The sequence below is a fragment of the Macaca fascicularis genome, chromosome 3 (assembly GCF_037993035.2).
Source record: "Macaca fascicularis isolate 582-1 chromosome 3, T2T-MFA8v1.1".
NCBI lineage: Eukaryota > Metazoa > Chordata > Mammalia > Primates > Cercopithecidae > Macaca > Macaca fascicularis.
The window spans coordinates 143,275,329-143,300,275 of record NC_088377.1 but is presented as its reverse complement, the minus strand read 5'-3'; the positions used below and the strand labels follow the sequence as shown (position 1 = coordinate 143,300,275).

Sequence of the window (24,947 nt, the reverse complement as noted above, 5' to 3'; positions counted from 1 at the left end):
ATCTATTATCCATAGTTGCCTGTTGAAACAATAAAATAAAAATAAATGAATAAAAGAAAAATTGGAAGCACTACTTGATACCTTCTTCCTTTACTCAACAACTTCTCACTTTTGAGAAGCTAGTTTATCTTCTGATTGAAAATTCTGGCTTTCTAGGCTAGGCATGGTGTCTCACACCTATAGCAGCACTTTGGCAGGCTATGGCAGGTGATCACCTGAGCCCAGGTGTTTGAGACCAGCCTGGGCAACATAGCGAGACCCCAAATACAAAAAATTTTGTATTTATTCTACAAAAAAACACAAAAATTAATCTGGGTATGGTGGCGCATTCCTATAGTCCCTGCTATTTGGGAGGCTGAGGCAGAAGGATCACTTGAGCCTGGGAGGTTGAGGCTGCTGTGAACCGTGATTGTATCACTGCACTCCAGCCTGGGTGACAGAGTGAGACCCTTTCTCAAAAAAAAATTTTTTTTTTGCCTTTCTATCCTTAGTATGTAACTTAATATTTGTGGCAAGTTTTTGTGTGATCTCAATTTTTGCTCAGCATTTAACTAACCTTTCTGTATCTCTCATAATGAATGTGTTATCTTTCTTGAGCATCAATTAAGAAGCCAGTGCCCTCTGTCTTCTGAGGTGGGGTGGGCATTTGTACAAGCTGAGGCAAGGGGAAGGTGGAAGCATGTCATCCTTATGACCTTGCTTCTTCCTAGCCCTTTCCCCACAGCGCTGCTCCTTTGTGCAAGGGGGTGGCAATGCTGCTCCTCTTCCTGCTCCTATCTCTTCCTTAGCTAATTGCTCACTTCCCCTCAGCTTCGAACCATCCGCTCCTAAGCCAGGCTTGCACCTCCCACTTGCCTTTGGTTAGGAAAGCATAATAATAACAAAACAATGACAACAACAGTCCTTGAAAAGGCATCTCCATTGTCATATTCATTTGTAGTTGTTCCTTCTCACTTTGAAGAAATGGCAGCTATGAAGAAAGGTCACCTTTCCATGCCTGTTTTTTAAATCTTTTCCATCCTATTTCAAGGCGTTACTTTGCTATCAAAGTATCCTTTGCTGAACTTAATATTTTCAATACTGATGAAGCTTTCAAGGAAGAGTGGGCTGAATTAACTTGGAAACTCTCCTGGTGTGAACGAGCAATCTGCAGCAGAACATTTTCAAAAATTAAATGCACTTGAAATGCACTCAAAAGCCTAACTGAGTAAAGTTGGTAAGAGCTGCAGCAAAGACCATCTTTACGGAAGTCACATGATCCACAAATTGCAGGAGTACATTTTTGCAGCATTTGGTACACACTTCAACAGCTTTGGTTGATTAAAAGAAAATTTAATTTGCAATAATCAGTTGGTGGCAAGGGGAGCATGAAATTATGTTGGTACATTGGTTTTGCACTTTGCGGTATATTTCCTTGTAAATCAGGTATCTTTTTAATTTATCTTTAGGTTATAGAACATATAGCACAGCAAACTTTTTATTAAAACTTACTCTGCAGGGAGAGAGACAGTTAAATGTTAACCAAGCAAGCACTGTCTTCCTCTTGGCATCTAGCCCAAGGATAAAGCATAATTTAAGATGCTTTACTTCTTTGGGTCAAGTGACATGCCATGAATTTCTGAAGACAAATGGCACCTCTTAGCAAAACCTCTGTAAGATACAAGATATACAGCAGTCTCTACTGGGGAGGGCTGACATTCTTTTGACTTGCCCTTTTAAATGACCGCCCTCGCTCATGGTCTAGTTTCTAGGGGGACTTAGAAAGAAAAGGATTTTTCATCACATGAATATGCCTTATCCTCCCTACTAGTCATTCACAGTCTGTCATTAGCCTGTGGTCCTCTTCTGGAATGCAACTGGTATAACAGCACATATGGGAAGACTCCCTGCATTACGGAGTGACATTTGCTAAGTTCTAACACCTTCTAATTCACTAGGGGAGAGGATTGTGGTAGAATAGTGTAGGGGACAAAGTAACATAAAGAAATAAACACTGGCCTTAGAGAGAAGAGCCCCTCTCTGCATTGTCACCGATTCACTGTGGACTGCTGGGCAAGCTATCAAACCTCTGGGCCTCAGTTTCCTCATCTGTAACAAGAGGAAGCTCACATAGCTAAGGTCCTTCCTACTTCTAGTATTGATGATTCTGTATGAGGGCTGTCAAGGGGTGGAGCAGAGAAGCCAGCGGGGTGCTGGGGCAGAAGGTGACAGCTGAACATCATTGGAGTTGCTGCCTCTGTGATTCACAGAACAAAGGCTGGGTGGTTTTGAGGGGAGATAATACAATCCTAATGCTATGGAATGCTCAGATCCTAAAAAAACAGTGTGATGCTTGTAACTGACATATTCCTTAAAAATATAAATAATTTTTTGTAGGGTTGATACGGTAAAGAGAGATAAGTGGAATCATACTATAAATACAAGGGCTGACTTTGAAAAGTATGTCTTTGGTGGATTCCTTTATGAAGCTGAGAAAATGGTTGTAAAGGGAATAATTATTTCTAATTTATCTGTTTCATAAGTTTGGAACTATATGAATTGTGTTTTCTTGGAGGGAGGTACAGCTGCGTTTTTTCTATATCAGAGCAACAGCTTTACTGTTACATTTTATCAGGCTCTACAATGAAAGCTAATTTTCCATCCTGGTTGCCTCATTATGGCATCAAAATGCTGTGACTCTTGGTTTGCAAACACATTTTCAAATGGCATATTTTCTGTTACTATCTTGTTCTTCTTAGAACTAGCAACTACCGGAAAGCAGAGAGCATACCTACCTTAAATTAGCCCCAGGCTATTTTAGAAATTTTTAATGAATACATTTAAAATACAGGCCTCAAAGACTGGATTTTTGTCCAGTGGGTTGAAAATCAGCACTTTCAAAGTCATCATTACTTTTGGAATATCTAGGTTGTTTCCTTCCTCATATAATGTAGAAATGTTGATTTAATATTTTGTTTCATGTGGCCTTACCGTGTCTCACAAAAACATCTTACCACCTCTCTCGATTCCTGCAGCAGGCTCCAGGTACATACCTCCACATAGCACCTTTCTTCTCACAGTGAGGTTGACCTGCCCATTGCGGGCTGCGTGGTGCATGAGGTCGATGACATAGCGGTGGGTTTTGCCGGCTACTGGAATCCCATCAACATACACAAGCTCATCTCCTGGGTGAAGGCGGCCATCTCTGTCGGCTGAGCCCATGGCAATGACGGCTCCAATCAAAATCTAGAGAAGCAGTGAGAAGGAAAGGACATTCACATTTCAAACCTTCTTTTTCTTTTTTTTTTTGAGACGGAATCTCACTCTGTCGCCCAGGCTGGAGTACAGTGGCCCAATCTCGGCTCACTGCAAGCTACGCCATCTGAGTTCACGCCATCTTTTTCCCTTTTATATACAGTTATATAACTTGTGGAAGATGTGATTCTCACATTCCATCCCTTGCCCTCAAATCTGAGCATGCACTTGTAAAGTAAAAAATGAGACATTGGAAAGATGCCCTTCCAACTCTGTCAAGTTGTTTAGTGCTAGAGATAAATATTTTGAACATGCTGCTGACTGCCATGAAGTTTTGGGGACACCTGCTTTCTGGCTCATCATAAATGACGAATACCCTTAAGGAAAATTCTAATCCCAAATAATCTGATGCTAATTGGCTGAAACAAGGTGAGGATTGAATTCTGGCTCCGTTTCACATTTGTGTGGTCTTAGATAAAGCTTCTTAAACTCTGTGGGCCTCAGTTTCTTCACTTGCAAAATAAGAAAAATAAAAATCAGACCTACTTCATGGAGTTCTTGGGAGATTTGGATGAAATAACTCATGTGAAGCATTTAACTTTTTTCATGGCACTTAACAAGGGATCAAAAAGAGTCAAGGGCAAACTAGCTGTTGCACATTGTTAAATTCTGATAAAGATGGAAAGTTTTCTTTTTCTTTGCTTTGAAAAGCTAGAGGGTAAGGAGAAAATAAAACAAAACAAAGCAAACTCATAGTTGGCTTTTTCCGGCCAGCTGACTTACTCAAAAAAATCTCAGACCTTCTCCAGATTTTTGCTCCATTCTTTTGAATACCTTCTCGGAGCACTGTCCTCTACGCAAAGGACATTCCCAGTTCTGCCTGTTCCCTGAAGTGCTTCTGCTGTTTAGGCGGCTACTGTGCCAGGAAGTGAGGAGGTACCCATCTGGGAAATGTGGTTGTTTTTATAATTCCCTGAACCAGGGACTGTGATGAAAGGCAACCCATAAGGTTCCCCATGTCCCATTAGAGGCACTCAGTTTAGTGTCAATTAGCAGGGCTTTTTTCTTTCTCAGAGGAAAGAAAATAGTATTAAATATTTTAACTTTGCCGTTTAACCTATAAACAATTTTTCAAACTCATGACCAATAGGTCCCCCTTTTCTTTTGCCAGTGGCTTAGCCACACAGCAGCTGATGGCAGTGGTTACCATTAGCCTGATGATACTACAGAGGCTAAGTTTTATTTTAAATCCCTTGCTCCCAGATTGATTTCCTTCAGGCATAATCATTTCTTTCAAATCCCCTATCTGTGAATTCCAGCTAATTTGCAGAGTTGCTCCATCATGACCTTTGGGCTTGCATGTCTTCAGGCTTGGCAGCAGAACCATTCCTTTGTACTTAGTCTCACTGCTCAGAGTGGCCTGTTAACATGACAGCCAGAGCTGAATGCCCAGGACTTCTCAAGTATGTGCAAAGTTATAGTCTGAAGGGCGTCACAGCCTTAGTCCATGGAATAGCTCTCTTTCTACACAGGAATGAAAATTTCCCACATGACTTCTGCTTTCCCCTTATTCCTGGGGAGTGAGGTAGGGTGAGAAATAGATTTGCTTCCGTGTGGAATATTAAGTGTTCTGACAAATGATTCATGATTGCTGTCACAGGACAGGCCTGACATCTCCTGCCTTAGACTGGCTGCACAGTGCAGTTCTTTCCCTGCAACCCACAGTCCGGAAGTTGGGTATGCCCTGACATTCTCCACTTTCCTTTCTTGTCATGCCAACCTGAATTTATGAGTTTCTTTATAAAGATGTTCCAATCTATTCTTCAAAAGGCTCAACCCGCTATGGAGCACTTCAAAGATTTGGTAAGTGCTTTGTGCAAAAGCCAGTTAAAATAAATGTTTCTCCACTGCCCCATGAAAAGGTGCATTTAGTTGGTTTGGCCCAAAGAAAATGCTTCAACCTTTAGCTTTCCTATACACTTTAGTGAGAGTTTACAGCTAGTTATAGAGGAAAAAAATGGCTTGTGAACTTCTTGGCTGGTTAATTATCAACTTTAAGGTATAGTTCTGATTCTGACTGATGAAAGTAAAACACAAAATAGTGGTTACAACTGAGAGAGCCATAGCTGCTATTGGGCCCTATACAAAAATAGTAAAGATGAAATTTCATATCAGAAAGTTCCTCTCTTGCTGTAGGAGAACAGCAAGATATACAGCAACATTTACAGACACTCTCGACATTACAGTGTGTGCCAGCAGTTCAATATCATTTATTGAAAAAAAGAGCCCAGTAAAAGATCTGCTTTTCTACTATATTGCTGTGATATGAAGTACTCCCCTTATTAATTAATTTATTCAACAAATATTCATTGAGCCCAGGATACTTTTAGGTGCTAGAAATTCATCAGTGAACAATAAACAAAAATCACTACCCTACAGAGCTTCCATTCTAGTGGTCAGACAATCATAAATGTAATAAATGTGTAAATTATATAGGATGCCAGAAAGGATTACTGTGGAAAAAATACAGTGGTTGGGAGTGGTGTCAGTCATGTGGCCACAGTAGTGCTAGAGTTGGTTAGAATAGGCCTCTTATATATTTATTTCTAAAGAGGCAGTATATTCCATTACCCCTTCAATTGACTATCTAATAAATAGCATATTCAATATAACGCAAGTATAAATTATATAGTTTTACATAATTATTGTATGTATATTATTATATAGTTACATTATATAACATAACCTTAACTGTGTTTCAAAAAAAGGTTGCCATACTGTTAAATAAACTTGAATTGAGCTGAGCATGGTGTGCTGTGGGGGTGCTCGTGGTACCTGCTCATTAGCGGTATTGTACAGTTACATTTGCTCCATCCATCAGGCGCTGCAGCCTTTGCTGGGCAGAGGCTGACCACTTGCACCATCATTGCTTCCAGCTCTCCTGCCGCTGTGCACCTTAGCCTTTGGCATTTGGCACCTTTGTGCATTATATTTCACTGCTGACACAGAGATAGCTCGATGTCTCTCTCTATTCCAGAGAAAAACCCAACTTTCTGTCGTTTACTTCCAATATGATTTGTCCACTTGACACATTCTATTATTTCCCCTTTGCCACCGTAGGGACTGGATAATCTAGGATTCTGTCTTGCACTGTAACTCATATTGGTTTCCCAGTGCATACATTCTTATGTTTGCGTAAGCTCTTGCGAACATGCCTCAGGATATCTGACCCTTTAAGTCAGCAGTTCTCAAACTTTTGGATGCATAGGAATCATTGGGTGAGCTTATTAAAACAGTTCTGGACGCACCCCATGAGAGTCTGAGGCTGCAGGTCTGGGAGGGGCCTGAGATTCTGCAGGTTTAACAAGCTCCCAGGAGTTGAATGCTGCTGGTCCATAGATCAGTCACCCTTTGATAGCAAGGCTCTGATTCTTCTCACTTCCCATTAGCCACAGGATCTGTGGTCTCACTGATCACGTCCCAAGTTGGCTGAGCACAAGACCTGCGCTCCCTGACCCATCACAGTAGCTGCTTTCTAGTTCTGCTAAGGCACCTATTCCCCTTACCATTGGTGCTTGGATCAGGATCCCTTACTTACCAGGTCACATCCTTTTAGTCTTGCTGACCCCTGGCCCACTGGCCAGTGAGCCTTCCCAGCCAACTCTAGCCTTGCCCCATTCATTACCACCCTCTAGCCCAGAGGGACTCTTTAGCCTCAGCTGACCCTTTAGTTCCACTACTCAGTTTTCTCTTCTCTGCACTCTTGGAAGAGGGTTTTTTTTTTTTTTTTTTTTTTCTCTCCTCTCCCCATTGCTTTGGCCCTGAAGGAAGAGCTTTGTGGCAAAACAGAGCAAGAAAGAACTTCTCCACGAACAGCTGATCTGTGGCCCTGTCTTTTCAATCGCCTTCTCTAAAACCCCAAAGAAACAAAACAATTCTACTTTATCTCATGCTGTGAGGGCACAGAACAAAACAGAACATTTGATGTGAAATAACAGCAATTCACATTCAAGTGGCTGCGATCCCAGTAAGTCAGGGGAGAAACTCACATTAAAAAGAAAAAAAAACACCAAAAAACCAAGAAAGACACAAAGAAACCCAAAACCACCTTTCCAGGCCTTTTAGTACCTTTAATTCTTTTCTGCACTGCCCAATGTTAGCCTAAGCCCAGGAGATCTGCTCTGTAGTATCTGCAGCCTGGGACAACTTGTCACTGTGGTGAGCAGATTTCAGGCTCTTTCCTTCTGAAACTCTTCCAACCAGTGCGCACCAGACTCCTGTGCCAAAGACTAGGTCTGTCATTGTCTGTCTTTGAATGGCTTTTCTCCAGTGCAGTGTTTTCCAGATCTCTCCCTCTTGATGCCTTTCCATCTCTTTTCAGCTCACAGCTGGAAATCCCATTTTTGTTCCTTTCTGGCAACTTTTCACTTCTTTCTATTTCTATTGTTATTTAACTGTGAAAAGTATTTCCTCTTGCAAGAAAAATGCCCATATGCTTTGTCTGAGCGGGAGTCCTGCTGTTCATTATTTGCTGAAAGCCGTGCTGTTGTGTTTAATGTGCACCCTGGGATGTCAATACCATTTCGTATATATGGAGGCAGAAACCCATTTGATGTACTTATGAGACCTCCTTTAGTTGAGACCAAATCACCTTACACGCCTCTCCCTTTGTAGCTCACCAGCAACTAAATGAGGCTAGCACATTTTGTTTGTTATCTCTGGACTTAGAATGTAGAAAAGCTGGAAGGAAAGGTTTATGGGAGATCTTTACAGTTTCACTCTCCTGGACAGGGTCATTCTGAGATTCAATATTCTGGTTTTCAGGACTAATTTTTTGGCTTTGTTTGCTTTGGAGAGACTTAAGCTGCTACATTATGGCTTAAATGTCAAAACTGTAACTTGCAGCATGAGCATGTCTTAAATCATTCAAATGAAGGAATAAACCAGAATAAATCTAAGTAAACACAATAGGATAAGCAGCAATCCATGTAATCTGAGGCGGCTTATCATAAATACTTGATGCCTGCGCACTGGAGGGGAGAAAGGATTCAGGAATGCAAAGCCAATATTCAGAAGTGATAGGAACCTGGGAACTTGTGTACAAACCAGGCAGAAAGATGTCCTCAGGCTGAGTGGTAACCACGGCTGCATTCACACATCTGAGCTTCATTTTGAACAGTACGTCTTCCATCCTGGTAACAATTCTATTGCTTCTGTGCCAGGCAAAGTCCAGCAAGACCACTCTCCTCTTGAGTCAGCCAAGACTATTCCCTCCCTATGACTCAGTCATGCAATCCCTTCTGATTTTGGAGGAGGAGGGGAGCAGTTGAAGATAATATCTACAGAATAGGATGCTGGCTTACCCCCAAAGCAGACGAAGCATGAGCCAAGGGGTCCAATAAAGTCAGAATTTCATTTTGTAAAGACTCTATTAAAGTAAGTATCATAGAAAGAATCAGAAACTTTGTCGCTTTGCCTTGTATTTATTTTATAGTTTAATGTTATTTGTATTTATAAATGGGAGAAAAGACCTGATAATCTTTTCAGTGCTTAGGTTAGGTGTTTAAAGTATCTGGCCCTGGTTGAAGGCTCCATTGGCATAAAATATTCATCTTTCCAATGTCTTTTAATTCAGTCCTCTGGGATGGGTACTGGGATGGGAATCACAAAGATAGTAGCTTTAAAGAGTAACACAGGCATACAGGAGTTTTGGGAACTGCAGCCAGGCTCAGTCTAAAAGGAACCATTACTTAGTTCCAGCCAGTCGTTGTCATGGAGAAAGGCAAGCTCGATGTTGCTAAATTTAATTTTCAAGAGAAGATGAAAATCCATTTTTCAAAAGGTGAAATTAATTGATGCTCAACAATTGTAAAATACTGGGGGGACTAAACAAAACATGCTGTAGGGCCGCCAGGATGCTATCTCTGTTTCCAGGACTAGGCCACTTTAATTCTGCAGAGCCTATAGAATTTAGAGGCCTCAGAAAATATAAACTCCAGATCCTTACTTGTTCTGAGAAGCTCAGGTGACAGTTTGGACTTGGTAAAAAAATACTCTCTTCGATTCCATTTAATAAATACTTATTGTACCAGGCTAGGCTTGGAAGACATAAACACCATTAAATTACAGTCCTTGCCTTCAAGGAGCTCAGAGATTAGTAAAAGGGGGAAAAAAAGCATGTGAGTCAGTCTATTCTGGAACAAACAGAGAGCTCATCTTTCTGGTGGAAACCCCTTAGGTTGGTAAGTTTGAAGTATTATGTTAGTATAAGTGCAATGGATTCTAGATGGGTTTACCCTTAAATGCCCTGTATTTATTTCAGCTAGTGCTCAGTGTCCCACAGAATGATACAAAAATGGCCTTAATTTTATTTGTATTTTATTTGTATTTTATTTTGAGCATGGTTTCATTTTGTTTCATTCATTTGATATCTTTTAAGCACATGGCTTTGCCATAAATAATTTGGTCTCAGCCCAAAGTGAAGTCTGGCCATTCTCCCTGGTTCCTGAAAGGAAACCTCAAAACTCTTGGAATTAGGAGCGTCTTTGTCATTCATGGTGAGCCCCTTTGACCATACCTGATGGTTTATGCTAAGATGACTCAGGATGGGGCCAGCCACACCAACAGTCTTAGAGTAGGAGCTGACCATACCAGAAAGACCAGCGAGGTAATTAGTGGGTTGCGCCTTTGAGCCACATGATATCAGCCTGGCCTCTGGGGAAGAAAGGGGCCCAAGACTGAGGTCATCCTTGTGGGCAATGATTCAATCAATCACGCCCATGTAACAAAACACTAGGCTAAAAATCCTGGACACCAAAGCTTGGGTGAACATCCCCGGCTGGCAATCCTCTCTGCATGAATGCTGGAGGGTACCATGTCCCTAAGGGTGATGGAAGTGTCACATTTGGAACCCTTCCAGACTTTATCTTGTGCACCTCTTCTTTTGGCTGGTTCTAATTTTTATGCTTTCACTACAATCAAACAGTAATCATAAATACAGCACTTTCTTGAGTTCTGAGTTATTCTAGTGAATTACCGGACCCGAGGAAAGCTGTGAGCACAGGACAGTTCTCTGGGTGGCCTTGGACTCACCCAAATTTTTCCCCATTTTCTCTTGTAGTTCTCAAGAGTAACTATAGAAGGTGCTAGGAACACAACATCTTGAGGTAAAGAGGGGCTAGCTGGAACAGCCTGCGTTCTGTTCCAGTCCCCCCTAGAAACAGGATGTCCTTCAGTGCTTGAGTCCACTGTGATATGCTTCTCCAGGGTAGAAACCCCACACTGGGCTGCTTTTTGGGGCCCCTCAGCTGAGGTGCAAGTGTGAGTGGAGACTCCGTCTGTCCTAGGCACCTTTCCTGAGCCTCGGGGAACTTGCTCTTCTTGAATCCTTGCCTTCTATTGTCCCTCGCTGCCTCCCTGTAAGTGATAAATCTACTTCATGTAGCCTGGCGTGTGGGTGGGTGTTCTGTCTCAACAGACGCAGACAAGTTGGCAACCAGTGCACGGCGAACCTACTACATGATGGGGCCCCCAGATTCAGAGCTAGTGTTTAAAGTTGGGGTGGTCTATGGAGACTGTTTCCTTAGACTCTGACACTTGGCAAACTTATTTCAGCTGATGCCAGGAGTCTTGGGCAGAGGTGGCAGTCTGAAGACTGTGACCTTAACCTCGAGTGTGGCTCACTCTGGATAATGACACATTTTTCAATTATGGGGCACTCATGTTGGATAAAAAGGGTAAGACGAAGTCCTTGCTTAGGAGAAATTTAAAATCCTGCTGAATAAACAAAATAGGCAGATACATGAACAATCCTGAAGGACACCAAGCTGTATAAATACGCTGTGGAGGTCAGGAGGTTCTGTAGCATAAATCAGTGCGCTAAATGCTTACAGATATGAAGGGACTTGAGAATGTTTTCAGTTCTCTCTATTATAAAACAAGGTGAGTTATAGAGGGCAGGAAGGCTGGAGGGCTGACTTGGTGGCCTAGGATCCCTGGTAATCTCAGTGGGAGATAGGGGAGAGTAAACAAAGCAGTGGATGGGAGTGAAACACAGCCAAGAGTTCCTTTTCCCTGTGACATGAGATTCTTAATTTAGTCTCTGAATAAATTTAAGTCTGAAGTTACTCGAGCCCTGTATTTTACTTCAGCATTCTACCTCCTCTCAAAGCACTATGAAAAATCTGGCCAATCCTCCTTGGCAAAAGCACCTTCACGTCTTCTTTGGCAGCTGGGGAGTTAGTGACGTTCTGGTTGACTGTTGCCAAATTTCATCCCCAGGAATTCGGAAATAAGTCTTTTTTCCTGGAGAGCCCTCATCCTTGGAGTATAAGCTCGGCTTCCTAGAGTTTTCTGTAGAAAGGGACCTCATCAATCATCCAGTTCAACTCCTCCCGCAGGGCACAGGAAGCTCCCCGGAGCTCCTGCTAGGTTGCCATTGCTTGCTTGAATACCTCTTGTGGGAAGGAGCCCACTCTTCACCCAGGACAATCTACTTTACTCTGAGACAGTTTAAACTGTTTCAGATTCCTTTCATTTACTAGATTAACTTTTTTCTCCTGAAGATTTCTGACCAGGTTTTATTTTTATTTCAAATTTTATTTTCTGGGGCCAGGCCTGATGACACATGCCTATAGTCCTAGCTACTTAGGAGGCTGAGCGGGAGGATTGATTGAGCCCAGGAAGTTGAGACTGCAGTGAGCTGTGATCACACTACTGCACTCCAGCCTGGGTGACAGAGCGAGACTCTGTCTCAAGAAAACCACACGTATATAATATTTATAGTACATATAGTATATTTAAAAACCATATATATATATACACACACATATGGAGAGAGAGACAGAGAGAGTGTATTTCCTGGGAGAATCTAGTAACCAGAGAAACAAAGTTGATAATGATAAACATTTATTCAGCACTTAATATGATCCAGACATAATGCCAAGACCTTTACATATACATATATATATATAAATATAATCTCCTTTGATCCTTAAAGCTGCTCTATAATAGAGCACTACTGTTATCCCCATCTTGCAGATGAGAAAGCTGAAGCTTAAAATTTAACTCCCTTACATGAGCTAGGATGGAGCTCAGGTGCCAGAGCCAGATGGGATGTAGATAGCTGACTGCACTGCTCAGGCCCTTCACTTATTCAAAACTTTCGTGGACCTGACTTAGTCACATTGGGTACCATTTAAGATATATCTTTTACAATGAGTGTTTTATAGCTGATATTTTAACCTATGCTCATAAATCTAGCCTCGCTGTGTTTTCTGTGTATTAGTGACTACTAGTATTTTATGTTTTTACTCCGAATACACACACACACACACACACACACACACACACACACACACACACACACACACACGTTCTACAAAGCCCTTCTAAATTTCCCAATATATATTATGCCAATGAAGTTGACTTTATGAACATCTTCTGGTAATCCCTTAATTCAAATCTGGCTGAGATTCTGCAGTGCTGAGCTTGATTTTATTTCTGTTTATCCCTGTGTTTTATCTCCTTTGCTGTTTTGGTTAAAAACATACATAATTCTGCTGTTCCCAGTTGGGTGTTACCATTACTCATGAACTGTTACCCAAAGATACCAGGGGTTCAGTGCAATTAGATAATATTCAAGAGGAATTCAATCCATTCTAAAAAAGAGCAATGTCCCTATTGAATGTGATTTCTAATGAGATATTTGTCATGGAGATACCTGCATGTCGTGAGATCTTTTTAAAGACAACAGCAAGGAAAAAAATAAAAAAACCCAAAGCTTAAACTTCTTTACGAGTCCTAAAACATTTCCTTTTAGATATCACACTAAACACTATTTTCCCTGGTGTTTACTCATACAATACAGCCCCAAGCATGGAAATAAAGAAGATTCAACTTACAGGCTGTCCAGGCTCATCTCCCCCGAGGATTCTGAAGCCAAATCCAGACTCCATCCTCCGAAGGTGAACATCCAATTCCTTATAATCTGGACCTGACATAAAGGAGATCCCAATGAGTAATGAATCCTGCCTCTTTCCCAGCCCCTGAGGAACTGAACATACCAATGATAAATTAATTTTGTGGATGTGATTAATGAGAGTGCTGTTAGGGTCAATGGAAACCACAGAGGATACAAAAAAATATGGTAGCAAAAAAGTAGGTATTCCAAATTTAGGTAGTCCCTGGAATAATAGTGACCACCCAAGGGCACTACTGGGGTATTACCAGAAGCAGAAAGAATACACGAATTTTCTGAGTAAGAAAATTGATGCCTTTATAATTCTTGATTTCCCTGAGAGCATTCGGATTGCCCTCAAGAAGCTTGACTATCACTTTCAGGATGTTTACTCTGATTAGAACAATTATTATGCAAGTAAGAGAGAACAGATGGCAAAACCCTGGAACTGTCTAATAAAGCACTGCCTAGTAATTTATTAATATCTGTTTATGACATGATGCATCCAGTTTAGGAGTATGTGTGTGTGTGTGTGTGTGTGTAGTATAAACGTATGCCCAATAGAAGTTGTCTCTTTTAAAATTGTAAAAATTAGAAGATATAGAATTTAAACTTTCTTGTATTGGGGTTCAAGTGAAGCATTTATTTTCTGACAAACTCCTTTAGGGTTTTTATAACTTACAGGTAGAAATTCATCTGGGTCTAAGATGGACTTTTATCCTCGAAACATTTTAGAATGTGCAAGCCATAGATTGACTTTGGACTTCATGAGAGTACTCAAAATAAATAAGAAGATACTTTTCTGAAGTCAGCTGAAAGAACAGAGATGTATTTCAAAATAAGCTGAAAAACTCTCCTGAATGTCATTTTTTTCAGCCTTAGAATAAACTAAAACTATTAAATATAAAAATGTTTTGACTTTTTAAGTAGAATCTGATTTATGCTTAGCCCGTCCCCTTGCCCCTTGGCACCTTCGTCAGGGGGAAAAACTTCAGTCGTGACTGAGCTGTGCATACTTTCGTGTCCACTGCTGGGATGCCAGCAGATGATCAGCGGTTTCAAGAACTATTTTTTATGCCATCCATTGCTTAAGAAATGTTTAGCGATTTCTAGGCCTTAATGGTTTAAAGGAGGTATTAGAACTGTAGAAGCAGGTATTAAGTAAAATTCCCCTTGCTTAAACAGGATAGTTGTAGATATTAAGACGAGATTTCAGAGAATTCTCATGGGACAAAAATCTACGTCTGAGCCCATGATTATATAGTAGCACTCGTTGTAGAGAGAGGCTCTTTCACTGCTGGCCAGGCAGATATTTTCCAGGTTCTGCAGTAGGTGGGACTGCTGGAGTGATACAGTGTACAACGCACAATTATACAGGCTTGCCTTGGTGCCCAACAACCTGGGCTATTCCCAGGGACATATGAAAGGCATCATTCACTTCTGAGATGTGGGCAAATACCAATTATTTGTCTGGTGCTCTCTTAAATAAAGGTGAATCAGGCACATAAGTACATATGTTTGCATGCATTGTACAAGATTCAATGAGCATTCACACCCTTTTATGACCAAATGCACACATGACCAAGATCTTTTCCATTCAATGAATAATATGAAATTCTGCAAGAAGAATAAGCAATTAGACCTCCACATCCTTTAGAAATTATATAATCAATCATATTTTAAAGATGGGAGAACTTTAAAAATTCCATTCCTATTAAATAGAGTGGTGGCAGAGGGAAGATGAAAACTTTGCCTTACACTCTATGAGACACAATTGGCTTTTGAACTCAGTTTCTTCTGAAGTCTCCATATCATATATGAAATCACATATAGGGGTGTGTGGTAAGGCTTTGGGAGTCTGGAGGCAGATGGAGTAGAGCTCTACAAAATCATAGCAGGTACCTGTACTCCCCCCAAGGGAAGGAGAAAGACAAGGGGAAATGGGAGATGACGCATATTGCTCAATCACTGTTCAAACTTCTACAAGTTGATGATAATATGACTGTTCATGGCAATCTCTTCTGTAAGTCACTTTAAACTTGGAGGAACTCTAGACCACATACACATTAAAAATACAAATAGAAGGTGCTGTATTTGTGACACTTAAAATGATAGAGCCAGCATGTTTAACTGGAACTTCTCATCTCCTGTATTCTTCTCATTTTTGCATCACCACTGAGTATGCTAAGTGGGAAATTGTTCTTCCAGTGACTTCAGCACCCATCCATATTGCACAAGGAGCTTTACAAGAACCTTACTGTGTGATCCATCTTATTTGCTAAGTAAAACTTTTCCCCTAAAGAAATGCTGAAATTAGGACAATCCCAGGAATGGAACTTTCAGAGGTGTCAAGGCACAAGAAGTTTGTCTTTTGTCAGAGAATCTGTGATTCCTGGAGGAATTAAGGGGCTTTTCTTTAATGAATAACTCATGACTTCTTTTTAGGAGAAAAATCTAGATTTTTAGCAAGTAAATGTTATTTAACTCTGAAGAACAGAGACACGAACGAGGCATTCATTCTCCTCTTCCTGCTCTTTATGCACATTTTGGTGACAATTACGATCCTGTTGCTCTGACCCACCCTGATTTCAAATATAGGGTGGTATGTGCCAGTCATTTATTTCATCTACACTCTTCCATTCTTCCCAGCAGGGGTGGCCAGCTTCATGGTTCATGAGCAGGTAGAGAGAGGCAAAGAGAGACCCCTTAGAGAATGTTGGCAAACGTGATTTATTTATTATTTCTTTGTTAATTTTGAACACAGATTCAGAGGCTTCAGGGTCTGGACATTTTAGAGAAATGGTTAACTGGAAAAAAAGTTCATATGATAGATTGTGCCTTGAGGCAGCAGTTTTTTTTTTTTTGTTTTTTTTTTTTAGGGAAAATAACATTTTAGAAAGCTAATTTTTCTTTGGTTTCTTTGTTTTCTTGGAGTCTGGCTTTACAAAATAACTAAAATTATATGTACAAAGCTGGGAGACATCATTCTTTTTCCTTCCCGCTTTGTTAGCTCTCCAGGCAGATTGTAATGTTTCTGAGTTTCCCCTAGCTGCTCTTCTGCCTGGATGACATGTTTCAATTACTGCAATTACTGTATCATGTTTTATCTCTTTCCTTATTAATGCAAGAACTTCAAGTGAAGAAATCCAAGGGCCAACTCTTTACCTCACTGCAACAGAGTTAACAATCACTATTCCTTTCTCTTGTTTCAAGAAACTATGCACCAGGGAGGTTGTTAGATGAGGGTGTCTGGTAGATACCTATTTGGACCTGAGTTGCTTTGCATGTTGTTCAACTGTGCCCCTTTTACTCTTCTGTTCCCTTGTTTATTTTTTCTGTGCTCTTTTAAAAAAAATCTTCTTTTTCCTCAGCACTTTTTGCAGAACTGTCAGGGACACTCTCAGGTCTCGCTTAATGCAGCTCAAGAGGAGGCAGTGGTTGTAAAGAAAAGGACTAAGAGGAGACAAAGCATTCTTTGGATATTAGTGTTCAATGGCCAGCTGTGGCTAGTGTTGCTTCTTAGAAGTTGGGTCCTCGGATCCTCAGGCACTATGGAACAAAGCATCTCATGATCCTCTTCCTAGATGGAATTTTACATGACCACTGTGGCAAGTTACTGAAATGAAATTTGCAAGTCTTAGTTTATTCTAGGCTCATACCAATATTGCAAAAACGAACTTTAAAAAGTAGCAAATGGTGAGCACATCCAGGTATCAGGACAACCTCTCTCATAATAAAGAAAAGCAGATTTCAAAAGCTGATTTCTATTTCACATGAAGACTCCAGGGGCTTCACATGCTGTATGTTTCCTTAGTCTTGCTTTACGTAGCTTTGTGCACAGTTAGGGAAAAGGCTGGGTAACTGAACATAACTGATTAATTTTATGAATGGATTCAATCTTCAAAAATGCAAAGAACAACAATTTTATGAATTAATTTGGCACATGGGATGCTGCTGTAAACACGTCAATTAAATTTTGGTACTTGAATCCCCTTTCATGTTTTAATTAAAACATAAGTACCATAGCGTATCATCACAGTTTGGCACAGAGGATACATTTATTCAATTTTTCCTGCTGGAAAGAGAATCACTCTTTTTGGTTTTTCCTTGTAAAGAGATTTAGGAAAGTTAGCACGAGGAAGATACTAGGAATCAAAAAAGGTTATTAAACATGGTCTTGACTTCTGGATTTCTATGCACTCCAGATATAGAATGAGTTAAACAGGAATTATATAGTTTCTGTTGCTCAAATCTAACATTACCTAGTAAGCAGCTAATACTCTATCCTTTAAAATATCCCTTCTCTTTACTTGTTTGCTTTATCCCTGTGGGTATGTGAATGTGACCAAGTACGTGTTAGCCATAGTAGAAGCCATTTTCCAGTTTCTATTTGGTTCTCTCCTCAGCCTTCACATAAGCTCAGGTTTTTTCCATCCTAAATATGACTTTGCTCCCTCCTTCCATCTCTTTCTAGGAAAAGTAGTCTCTAGTGGAGCCTTCACTCTACCTCTGATTCATTCCTGCCAGTCTGGTTTATGCTCTCTCTTAGCACTACTGCACTTTTTAAGGTCACTATGCATGCTAATGACCAAATTAAATGGCCTTTTTTTCTTTCCTCATACTGATTGATTTCAGTGCCTCATTTGATATTGTTGATGCACTGTTTATGACTTCAGATTTCTTTTGATCCTAAGTCGTTTCTGTAACACCCCATTTCCTGGCTCTCTTATTTTTGGGTGGAGTTGCCCATTCAAAGTTCCTGGCCATAGATTCCATTGTTTCTCACTAATATTCTCCTTAGTTGATGGCATAATTACCATTGGTTGTCTATAGTGTTCCATTATGCACAGTCCATAGGAGCTGCTAAATAAACATTTCCTGAATTTAATTGCCTTAAGATACTCACCAGTCTCCTAGACCCAATGCACCACAGCATTATTCCACTATGGAGTTATCACTTAGTTTCATAAATACATATTATTTAGAACTTTCTATTATCAATTTTGCCTCTGTACCTAAGGATCTTATGCAGATAAAGTTAATAATATACTTTATAATTATGATAAATGTATCTGAGTCAAAATCATGACACATAATTTGATGAGACATTTTATAAATGTGACAAAAAGTATGCGGCATCTACTTATTTTATCTTATTATTATTATTTTTTTGAGATGGAGTCTCGCTCTGTCACCAGGCTGGAGTGTAGTGGTGTGATCTTGGCTCACTGCAACCTCCGCCTTCCAGGTTCAAGTGATTCTCCTGCCTCAGCCTCCTGAGTAGCTGGGACTACAGGCGCCCGTCACCATGCCCGGCTAATTTTTGTATTTTTAGTAGAGACGGGGATTCACCATGTTGGCCAGGATGGTCTCGATCTGTTGACCTCGTGATCTGCCAGACTCGGCCTCCCAAAGTGCTGGGATTATAGGCATGCGCCACTGTGCCCGGCCATTTTTGTATTTTTTATTAGAGATGAGGTCTTGCTTTGCTGCCCAAGCTAGAGTGTGGTGGTGTGATCACAGCTCACTACTCAGATTCCTGGATTCAAGCCATTTTCCTGTCTTGTCTCGGTCTCCCAAGTAGCTGGGACTACAGGCACGCCACAGCGCCCAGCTAACTCTTTAAATTTTTTGTAGAGATGGAGGTCTTGCCATCTTGTCTAGGTTGGTTTTGAACTCCTCGGCTCAAGCTATTTTCCCACCCTGGCTTCCCAAATGCTGGGATTACAGGCATGAGCCACAGCGCCAAGCAAGATCTATTTATTTTAAATGCAGTCATGATTTTCCAGAATATTCTGATAACTTGTGTGGACATTCAACCAACTATTTGGATTGGTTCTTTTCTTCAAAATCTGAATTGCACAGTAACATAATATACCCCAACTATATTATAACTTTTGTCTTCTAAGTAATGTATTTTTTAAAAAGGTAATTTTTTAAAAAGGTAAACTGTTACTTTGCATATATGTCAAAGTAATCTAAACTACTGGGTCACTCTCCTTCTCCTGTTTTTAAATGAAGTACATTCAGAATCTGAGATTTTTAAGACATGTGCTTTTTTGTGACCAGTAAGCTGAGATTTAAAATTCAAATTAAATCTTAATTTCATCTTGCAACTGTAATTACTAGGTCCCATTTTCTCTCTGGGCATAAGATAATCTTTTTAAAAAATTACAAAGATTTAACCGTCAGTATAGAGGCATAATCATGCTTTAAAATTTTTAGACCAAGCTAAACAAATACTTTAGGCGTTATTTTAGGAGAAAATACTAAATAATATCTTCCATATTTTCTACATATCCCCCCAAAAATGACATGGAAACTTACAGAATGAAATGATCTCAGGCACATATATTCTCCAAGGGGTGTTAGAACATGCTGAGATGGATAATGATCTGTCATCATGGAAACACTCTGGAGATGTGTGCTGTGAGCCCACGGCCCTGAAATAGTGCTACTATTATAAAACACTATTTTCCGCAATTGTTTGAGTAATCTGGCTTTCAATCTGTAGGTCTGATTAGCTGTTTAAAGCATTTTCATCATGAATTCTAAGAGCAAAAAAATTAAATCTTCTTTTTCCTCCAACATTTGTACAATAATGTTAAATATTTTAACCTAAACTAAAATTGGTGTTTTCTAAATGGTTAAGTAAAAAAAAAAAAAATTTTTCCTTTTAAGCAAACTAATTGGTTATTACTGAAAGCTCTTAAAATTAAAATATGATATTTTAGCCTAACTTAAAATCTTACTGAAATATAGTATTTTATAATTGGCATGGTTAAAAAAATTAAGTTGATATAGATATTTACTTGATTTGAAAAGAATTTCATTCTATGTTAGCAACATTTCTAATCCATTCTTTGGAAATGTCTGAATTGTAAATCTCTTGAGACCTTCTATCTTCTTATTTGTATCTAGTCTAGTGTTATTCAATGTAAAATAAAATGTAAGCCACATAAGTAATTTAACATTTTCTAGTAGGCACATTTTAGAAAACAAAACAGATGAAATCAATTTTTATAATATATTTTGTTTAACTTAGTATATCCAAAATATTATTTCAACAGAAATCAATATAAAATAATTAATGAAATCTTTCTTTTTTGTTTGGGCACTGTCTGTGAAATCCAGTGTGGATTTTACACCTATATGACAGCATATCTAAATTTACAGTAGCCAATTTCAAGTACCCAATAGCCACATGTAGCTAGTGGCTACTGTATTACATAGCACAGACCTAGTCAGTCTGATGGCTCTCTTTGGCAGCTGTTTTTCATCCAGCCTTTTACTAGAGTATTTCATGAAAGAAATTCATGAATATGACTGTTTCCCTTTGTCTTTTGTTGGCAGGCATTTAGGCTCACCATGATGAGACTTGCTGTCTACCTTGAATACATGTTTTATGTAGGTGACTAAAGTAGCACAGTGATTATATACTAAGAAACTGATACTACTCAGAAGAATGATTTGTTACACAAAATGGAAGACGTTTTGTTCACAGAACTGTGAGTACTGAACAATACTTGCCGGAGGAATCCATTCGAAAACTGGTCCTGGGTGGCACTTGTTCTGGATGGGAAAATGGGGAATTAAAGTTGAAATTCATTTATGGCATTTTAAAATTCATCTTTACTTTCTTTTTTGTTGCTATCATAACTCCCCCAAACACAATCTTATACTTATGTTTAATAAGTTTTTTTCCTCTAAGATCCAAGTTAGTGGACAGATTTACCCTGCTTTATGTATGAGCATGTATGTAAATATGTTTCTTTTACATGCATCCAAAATAGAAAAATCTGAATTTTTTTTTAAATCAGGGTAGAATAAGATTACCATTTCTAAATATTAAGTTTTGATTCTCATTATAAGAATACTTATTTGAAAGTAAAGCCAATCTAGAACCTGAAATATATACAGAAAATATAGGTCCTTAAAAATTAGGTTATAATTTTGTGTCATAAAATGTTGAAATGAAAAGTGGAAAATCCAGTCAATAATTACACTAGTCCAAATATTTTGATATTTCCAATTATCTGGGCAGTTGAAATTATGTATAAGTAGTTGAGTTAAATTGGTTTATTTTAGTAATAGAGATCCTTTATAAGAATTATGATATAATCTATGCTACTTCTAATAGCATAAAAATTCAAAAAAGTGAGTACAAAACACCTTTAAAATGTAGGCATAGCCCACATTTAGAATTCTAGAACCTAGAACAACCTGGTTGCACACTGTGTTCTGGAAGTATTTGGAGACATGTTGCTCTCATGCATGAACATTTTTCAGGGGTAGGCAAGGCTCCAATTGACATGCTTCCTCCTACTCTACATGGTTGAGATGTGCAACTCCTTACTGTGTGTTTGAGAAATGCAGACTTTCACCACGTCTTTATCTAGGACTGCTAAATGTGATGAAGAACATAATTAAATTGTCCCTTGATTTTCAATCTGCCTTCTAAATCCCTGGTCTTAATATCATAGTGACAGAGAGGCAAGGCACTTTTCATTTCACAGATGGTTAAGATCCAAAATGCTGAGTGACTTGCGTAAGGTATTCTATACTATCTCCAGGAAACTCTTCAAGAACCTTTTTAGAAAACAAACGTATTATATCTAAGTTTTAAACTTAATTAGAATGCATTATTCAATAAAACTCTTTCTTGTTTCATTTTAATATTATTATGAATTAATAATACACTCTTTTCTGACCATGCTATACATTTTTTTCCTAACATCTCCAGATATTCTTCCTGTTCCTTCATGGTTCTGTCAGTAGAGAATTTCCTAAACCACACAACTGGGTTTAATATGAGATGGGCAGAAGACACATGTATGCAAACCTCTGGTCAAGAAATACTTAAGAAGCTAAAGATCTACGTTAAGATATGCTGAGTTACTTCTATCTGAGAGAATGGCAGGATATTTTTGCCTCTATGATGAATTTCATGTTAAGTTTACCACATTGTTTTGCTTTTGAATCATGTCAGGAATGACAGATAAAAATTAATTAAACATTACTAAACCTCTCTAAAACATAAATTCACGTTGTAGGTAGAAGAACTGTAAAATGTTCTTGCAAGAACCGCTCCTCCCACACTTTGAGACTTCAATATGTAAACTACTTGTTGCTTGGAAGAAATTTCGTATCATTATTATTATTTTGGTCTATAAAATTATATATTTATGATATATAATCATCAATCATATGTGATTATTCCTTAAGAGCATTTATAGAGGAGGCAACTTACAGTTTTGAAAGACAGAGAGTAAGAATCTAGTACAATAGAACTCCCCCATTCTGAATGTGTTAAGATGACATAATTTTATAAGACAGTTGTACCATATAAAGCACTATAAAAAAATGAGTATTTTTTCCTTAAACTTTAAAAATTAAAATAAGACCAAAGTCTGATTGCTTTCTCATTGAGCTTTGTTTCAAATAAAGAGCTAGTTGGCTCATGGAAGGCATAACAATCATTCCTCCCAGGTAAGCTGTGTTTACTTTCTGGCAGAATTGCTATTTTTTTATTTTTATTTTTTATTTATTTTTTATTTTTTATTATACTTTAAGTTCTAGGGTACATGTGCATGACGTGCAGGTTTGTTACATATGTGTACCTGTGCCATGTTGGTGTGCTGCACCCATTAACTCGTCATTTACATTAGGTATATCTCCTAATGCTATCCCTCCCCTCCCCCCACAATAGGAGATCATTTGGACACAGGAAGGGGATCATCATACACAGCATTGTTATTTTTTAAGAACCTTCATGTTTGGTGTGACTGCTTAGGATTATGACTTGAGAAATGTCCTTTTGTCTGTATCAGGGATGGAAGACTGCTACCTTTAAAACACTTCCATTAGCTATAAAACTGACATTTTATGTTATACTCTCACGAGGACCGACTTGCCATCTAGCACTTAAACTCTGCAGCCCTGACGGTCTCACATTTATTCATGAATATACATTGGGTTAAGTTGTCAACTTGTGCAACCAACAAAATGCTTTGATATATTAAATAACTTTCAATCAAGAGCTGATTTTTAGAGTTTACTTTTTACTCCTCCCCCTGCCTTTATCACTTAATTCCAAGATCTTTTAGTTTTAAATTACTGAATGAAATAAATTTATAAGCTCTAGGATTGGATCTAATTTCTAAAATACATGGGGAAAATATGTGTCCTACCACAACTTTTATTTTACTATCTCTATATTACTTAGCTCACACCATGGTAATTTCCTGTTTCAGAAGGAACCTGTTGGAAATATAAACGCTACCACAGTTACTTAGAAAGCTATCTGAGGATACCTTTTTAAAATTAGATTTCCAAGTTAATTAAAATCTACATATTAAAATGGCAGACACAGGTTAACTGGATTTACTGATCTTCATATTAATATATTATATGCAAAGTAATGCACAATGTGATATATTAGAAACTCCAGCTAAAAGGCAAATTTTTTCACAGATCAAATCATAACATACATTATACTAAGGATAACAATAATGCTTTTCCCATGAGAAAAGGGTGCAGAAAATTAATCTCTCAGTATAATTGAGGACATTTAAAATGATAACATTATTACATCTTTTTCTATCCTTTTATTTTTCTAACGCTAGAGTCACTGGTAAAAGTGTTTTAACATTTACTTATCTTATTTTAATATTTCACTAAAGTAAGATTGTGTTCCAGAGAACATACGTGGGGGGTACTTTATCTAATGCCATTGGACATCAGCAGTGTTCGAGCAAATCAGGCCAGGGCTTGATCTAGCACAGTGTTCACATGTGAGGGTGTTCTCTGGGAAGGCACGGTGGCCTTTTATGATCACATAATAGCTGCCTGTAGCTATGGCATCCATGAATTTATTTAAACCTTTCTGAAACTTTTTCATATTTCCAGCTTGGCTCAATTGGGTATTTAATTACATAGGAAAAGGAGACTTGGAGTCAGGAAAGCTTGAGCTGAAAGATTTTCACAGGCTTCAGAGCTCTAGTTTCGAGCACCCTGGAGAGATACTACCATATGTGATGTGGCTTCCCCCATCACTTTTCATTTAGAGATTCAAGCGGTGTTCTGCGATGAATAATGCTATTACAGTACCCCATCCTTTCAAGTGGCTCTCCTGTTAGGCTGGGAGACAGTACAAACTACAACTTTTGCTCACTAATAACAAGGAAAGAACAGTAGAAAACCTGATAGTTTAGAAATACAACCACCCATTTGTGATCAGCCATGAATTACATGTGTATTACAATCCTGAACAATGAAAGAATTCAATAATCAATGAACAACAAAAGAGCAGGATAACAGCCATAGATGTGAAAAACATAACTGTCCATTTTTTATCTGCCACAAATTATAATTTCATTTCAGATACAGTACTAAAAAACAGTTTGCTTCTCTGTTATACTCTTGAACTGGCCTGTGATCACTTTTGATTGCTACCTTTGCTATGATACTCAGCGCTTATTATTCTAATTCTGAAAAGGAAAATTGATTGTGTGAGCTCTTTTGAAGACATTTCAGAGAAATTTCTGTTCTAAAGAGGTTATGCCATAAGGCACATTACACCATATGGATCTTTGACATTTTTATGATTCTACATTTGAGTGATATCTTACCACAAAGCAGTGTGGACATGTTGTACCTCATAAACTGTTTACTTATGATAACCAAAGTTCAATGCCAAGAGAAAAAAGTTTGAACAACTTCAGTCATAATTCAACTTGGGTTTAAACCAAGAGAC

At 38.7% G+C, this 24,947-nt stretch overlaps 1 protein-coding gene across 36 annotated transcripts in view; it reads right to left on the bottom strand.

Moving 5' to 3' along the window:
- Nucleotides 1–24,947, bottom strand: part of MAGI2 (membrane associated guanylate kinase, WW and PDZ domain containing 2) — a 1,469,004-nt gene that overhangs the window by 146,204 nt on the left and 1,297,853 nt on the right. For 25 of the 36 annotated variants that reach the window (XR_006696500.2, XM_045387570.2, XM_045387574.2 and 22 more), the window contains 3 exons: nt 20,723–20,764; nt 13,137–13,228; nt 3,033–3,225 (listed from right to left, as the gene is read on the bottom strand). Coding sequence is in view for 35 of the 36 variants with exons in the window: in XM_045387570.2 (XP_045243505.2) it covers nt 3,033–3,225; nt 13,137–13,228; nt 20,723–20,764 (327 nt within the window). In the remaining variant the exon portion in view is untranslated. The remainder of the gene's footprint in view (nt 1–3,032; nt 3,226–13,136; nt 13,229–20,722; nt 20,765–24,947) is intronic. The other 11 variants (XM_045387573.2, XM_074035647.1, XM_065542412.1 and 8 more) reach the window with 1 other exon arrangement.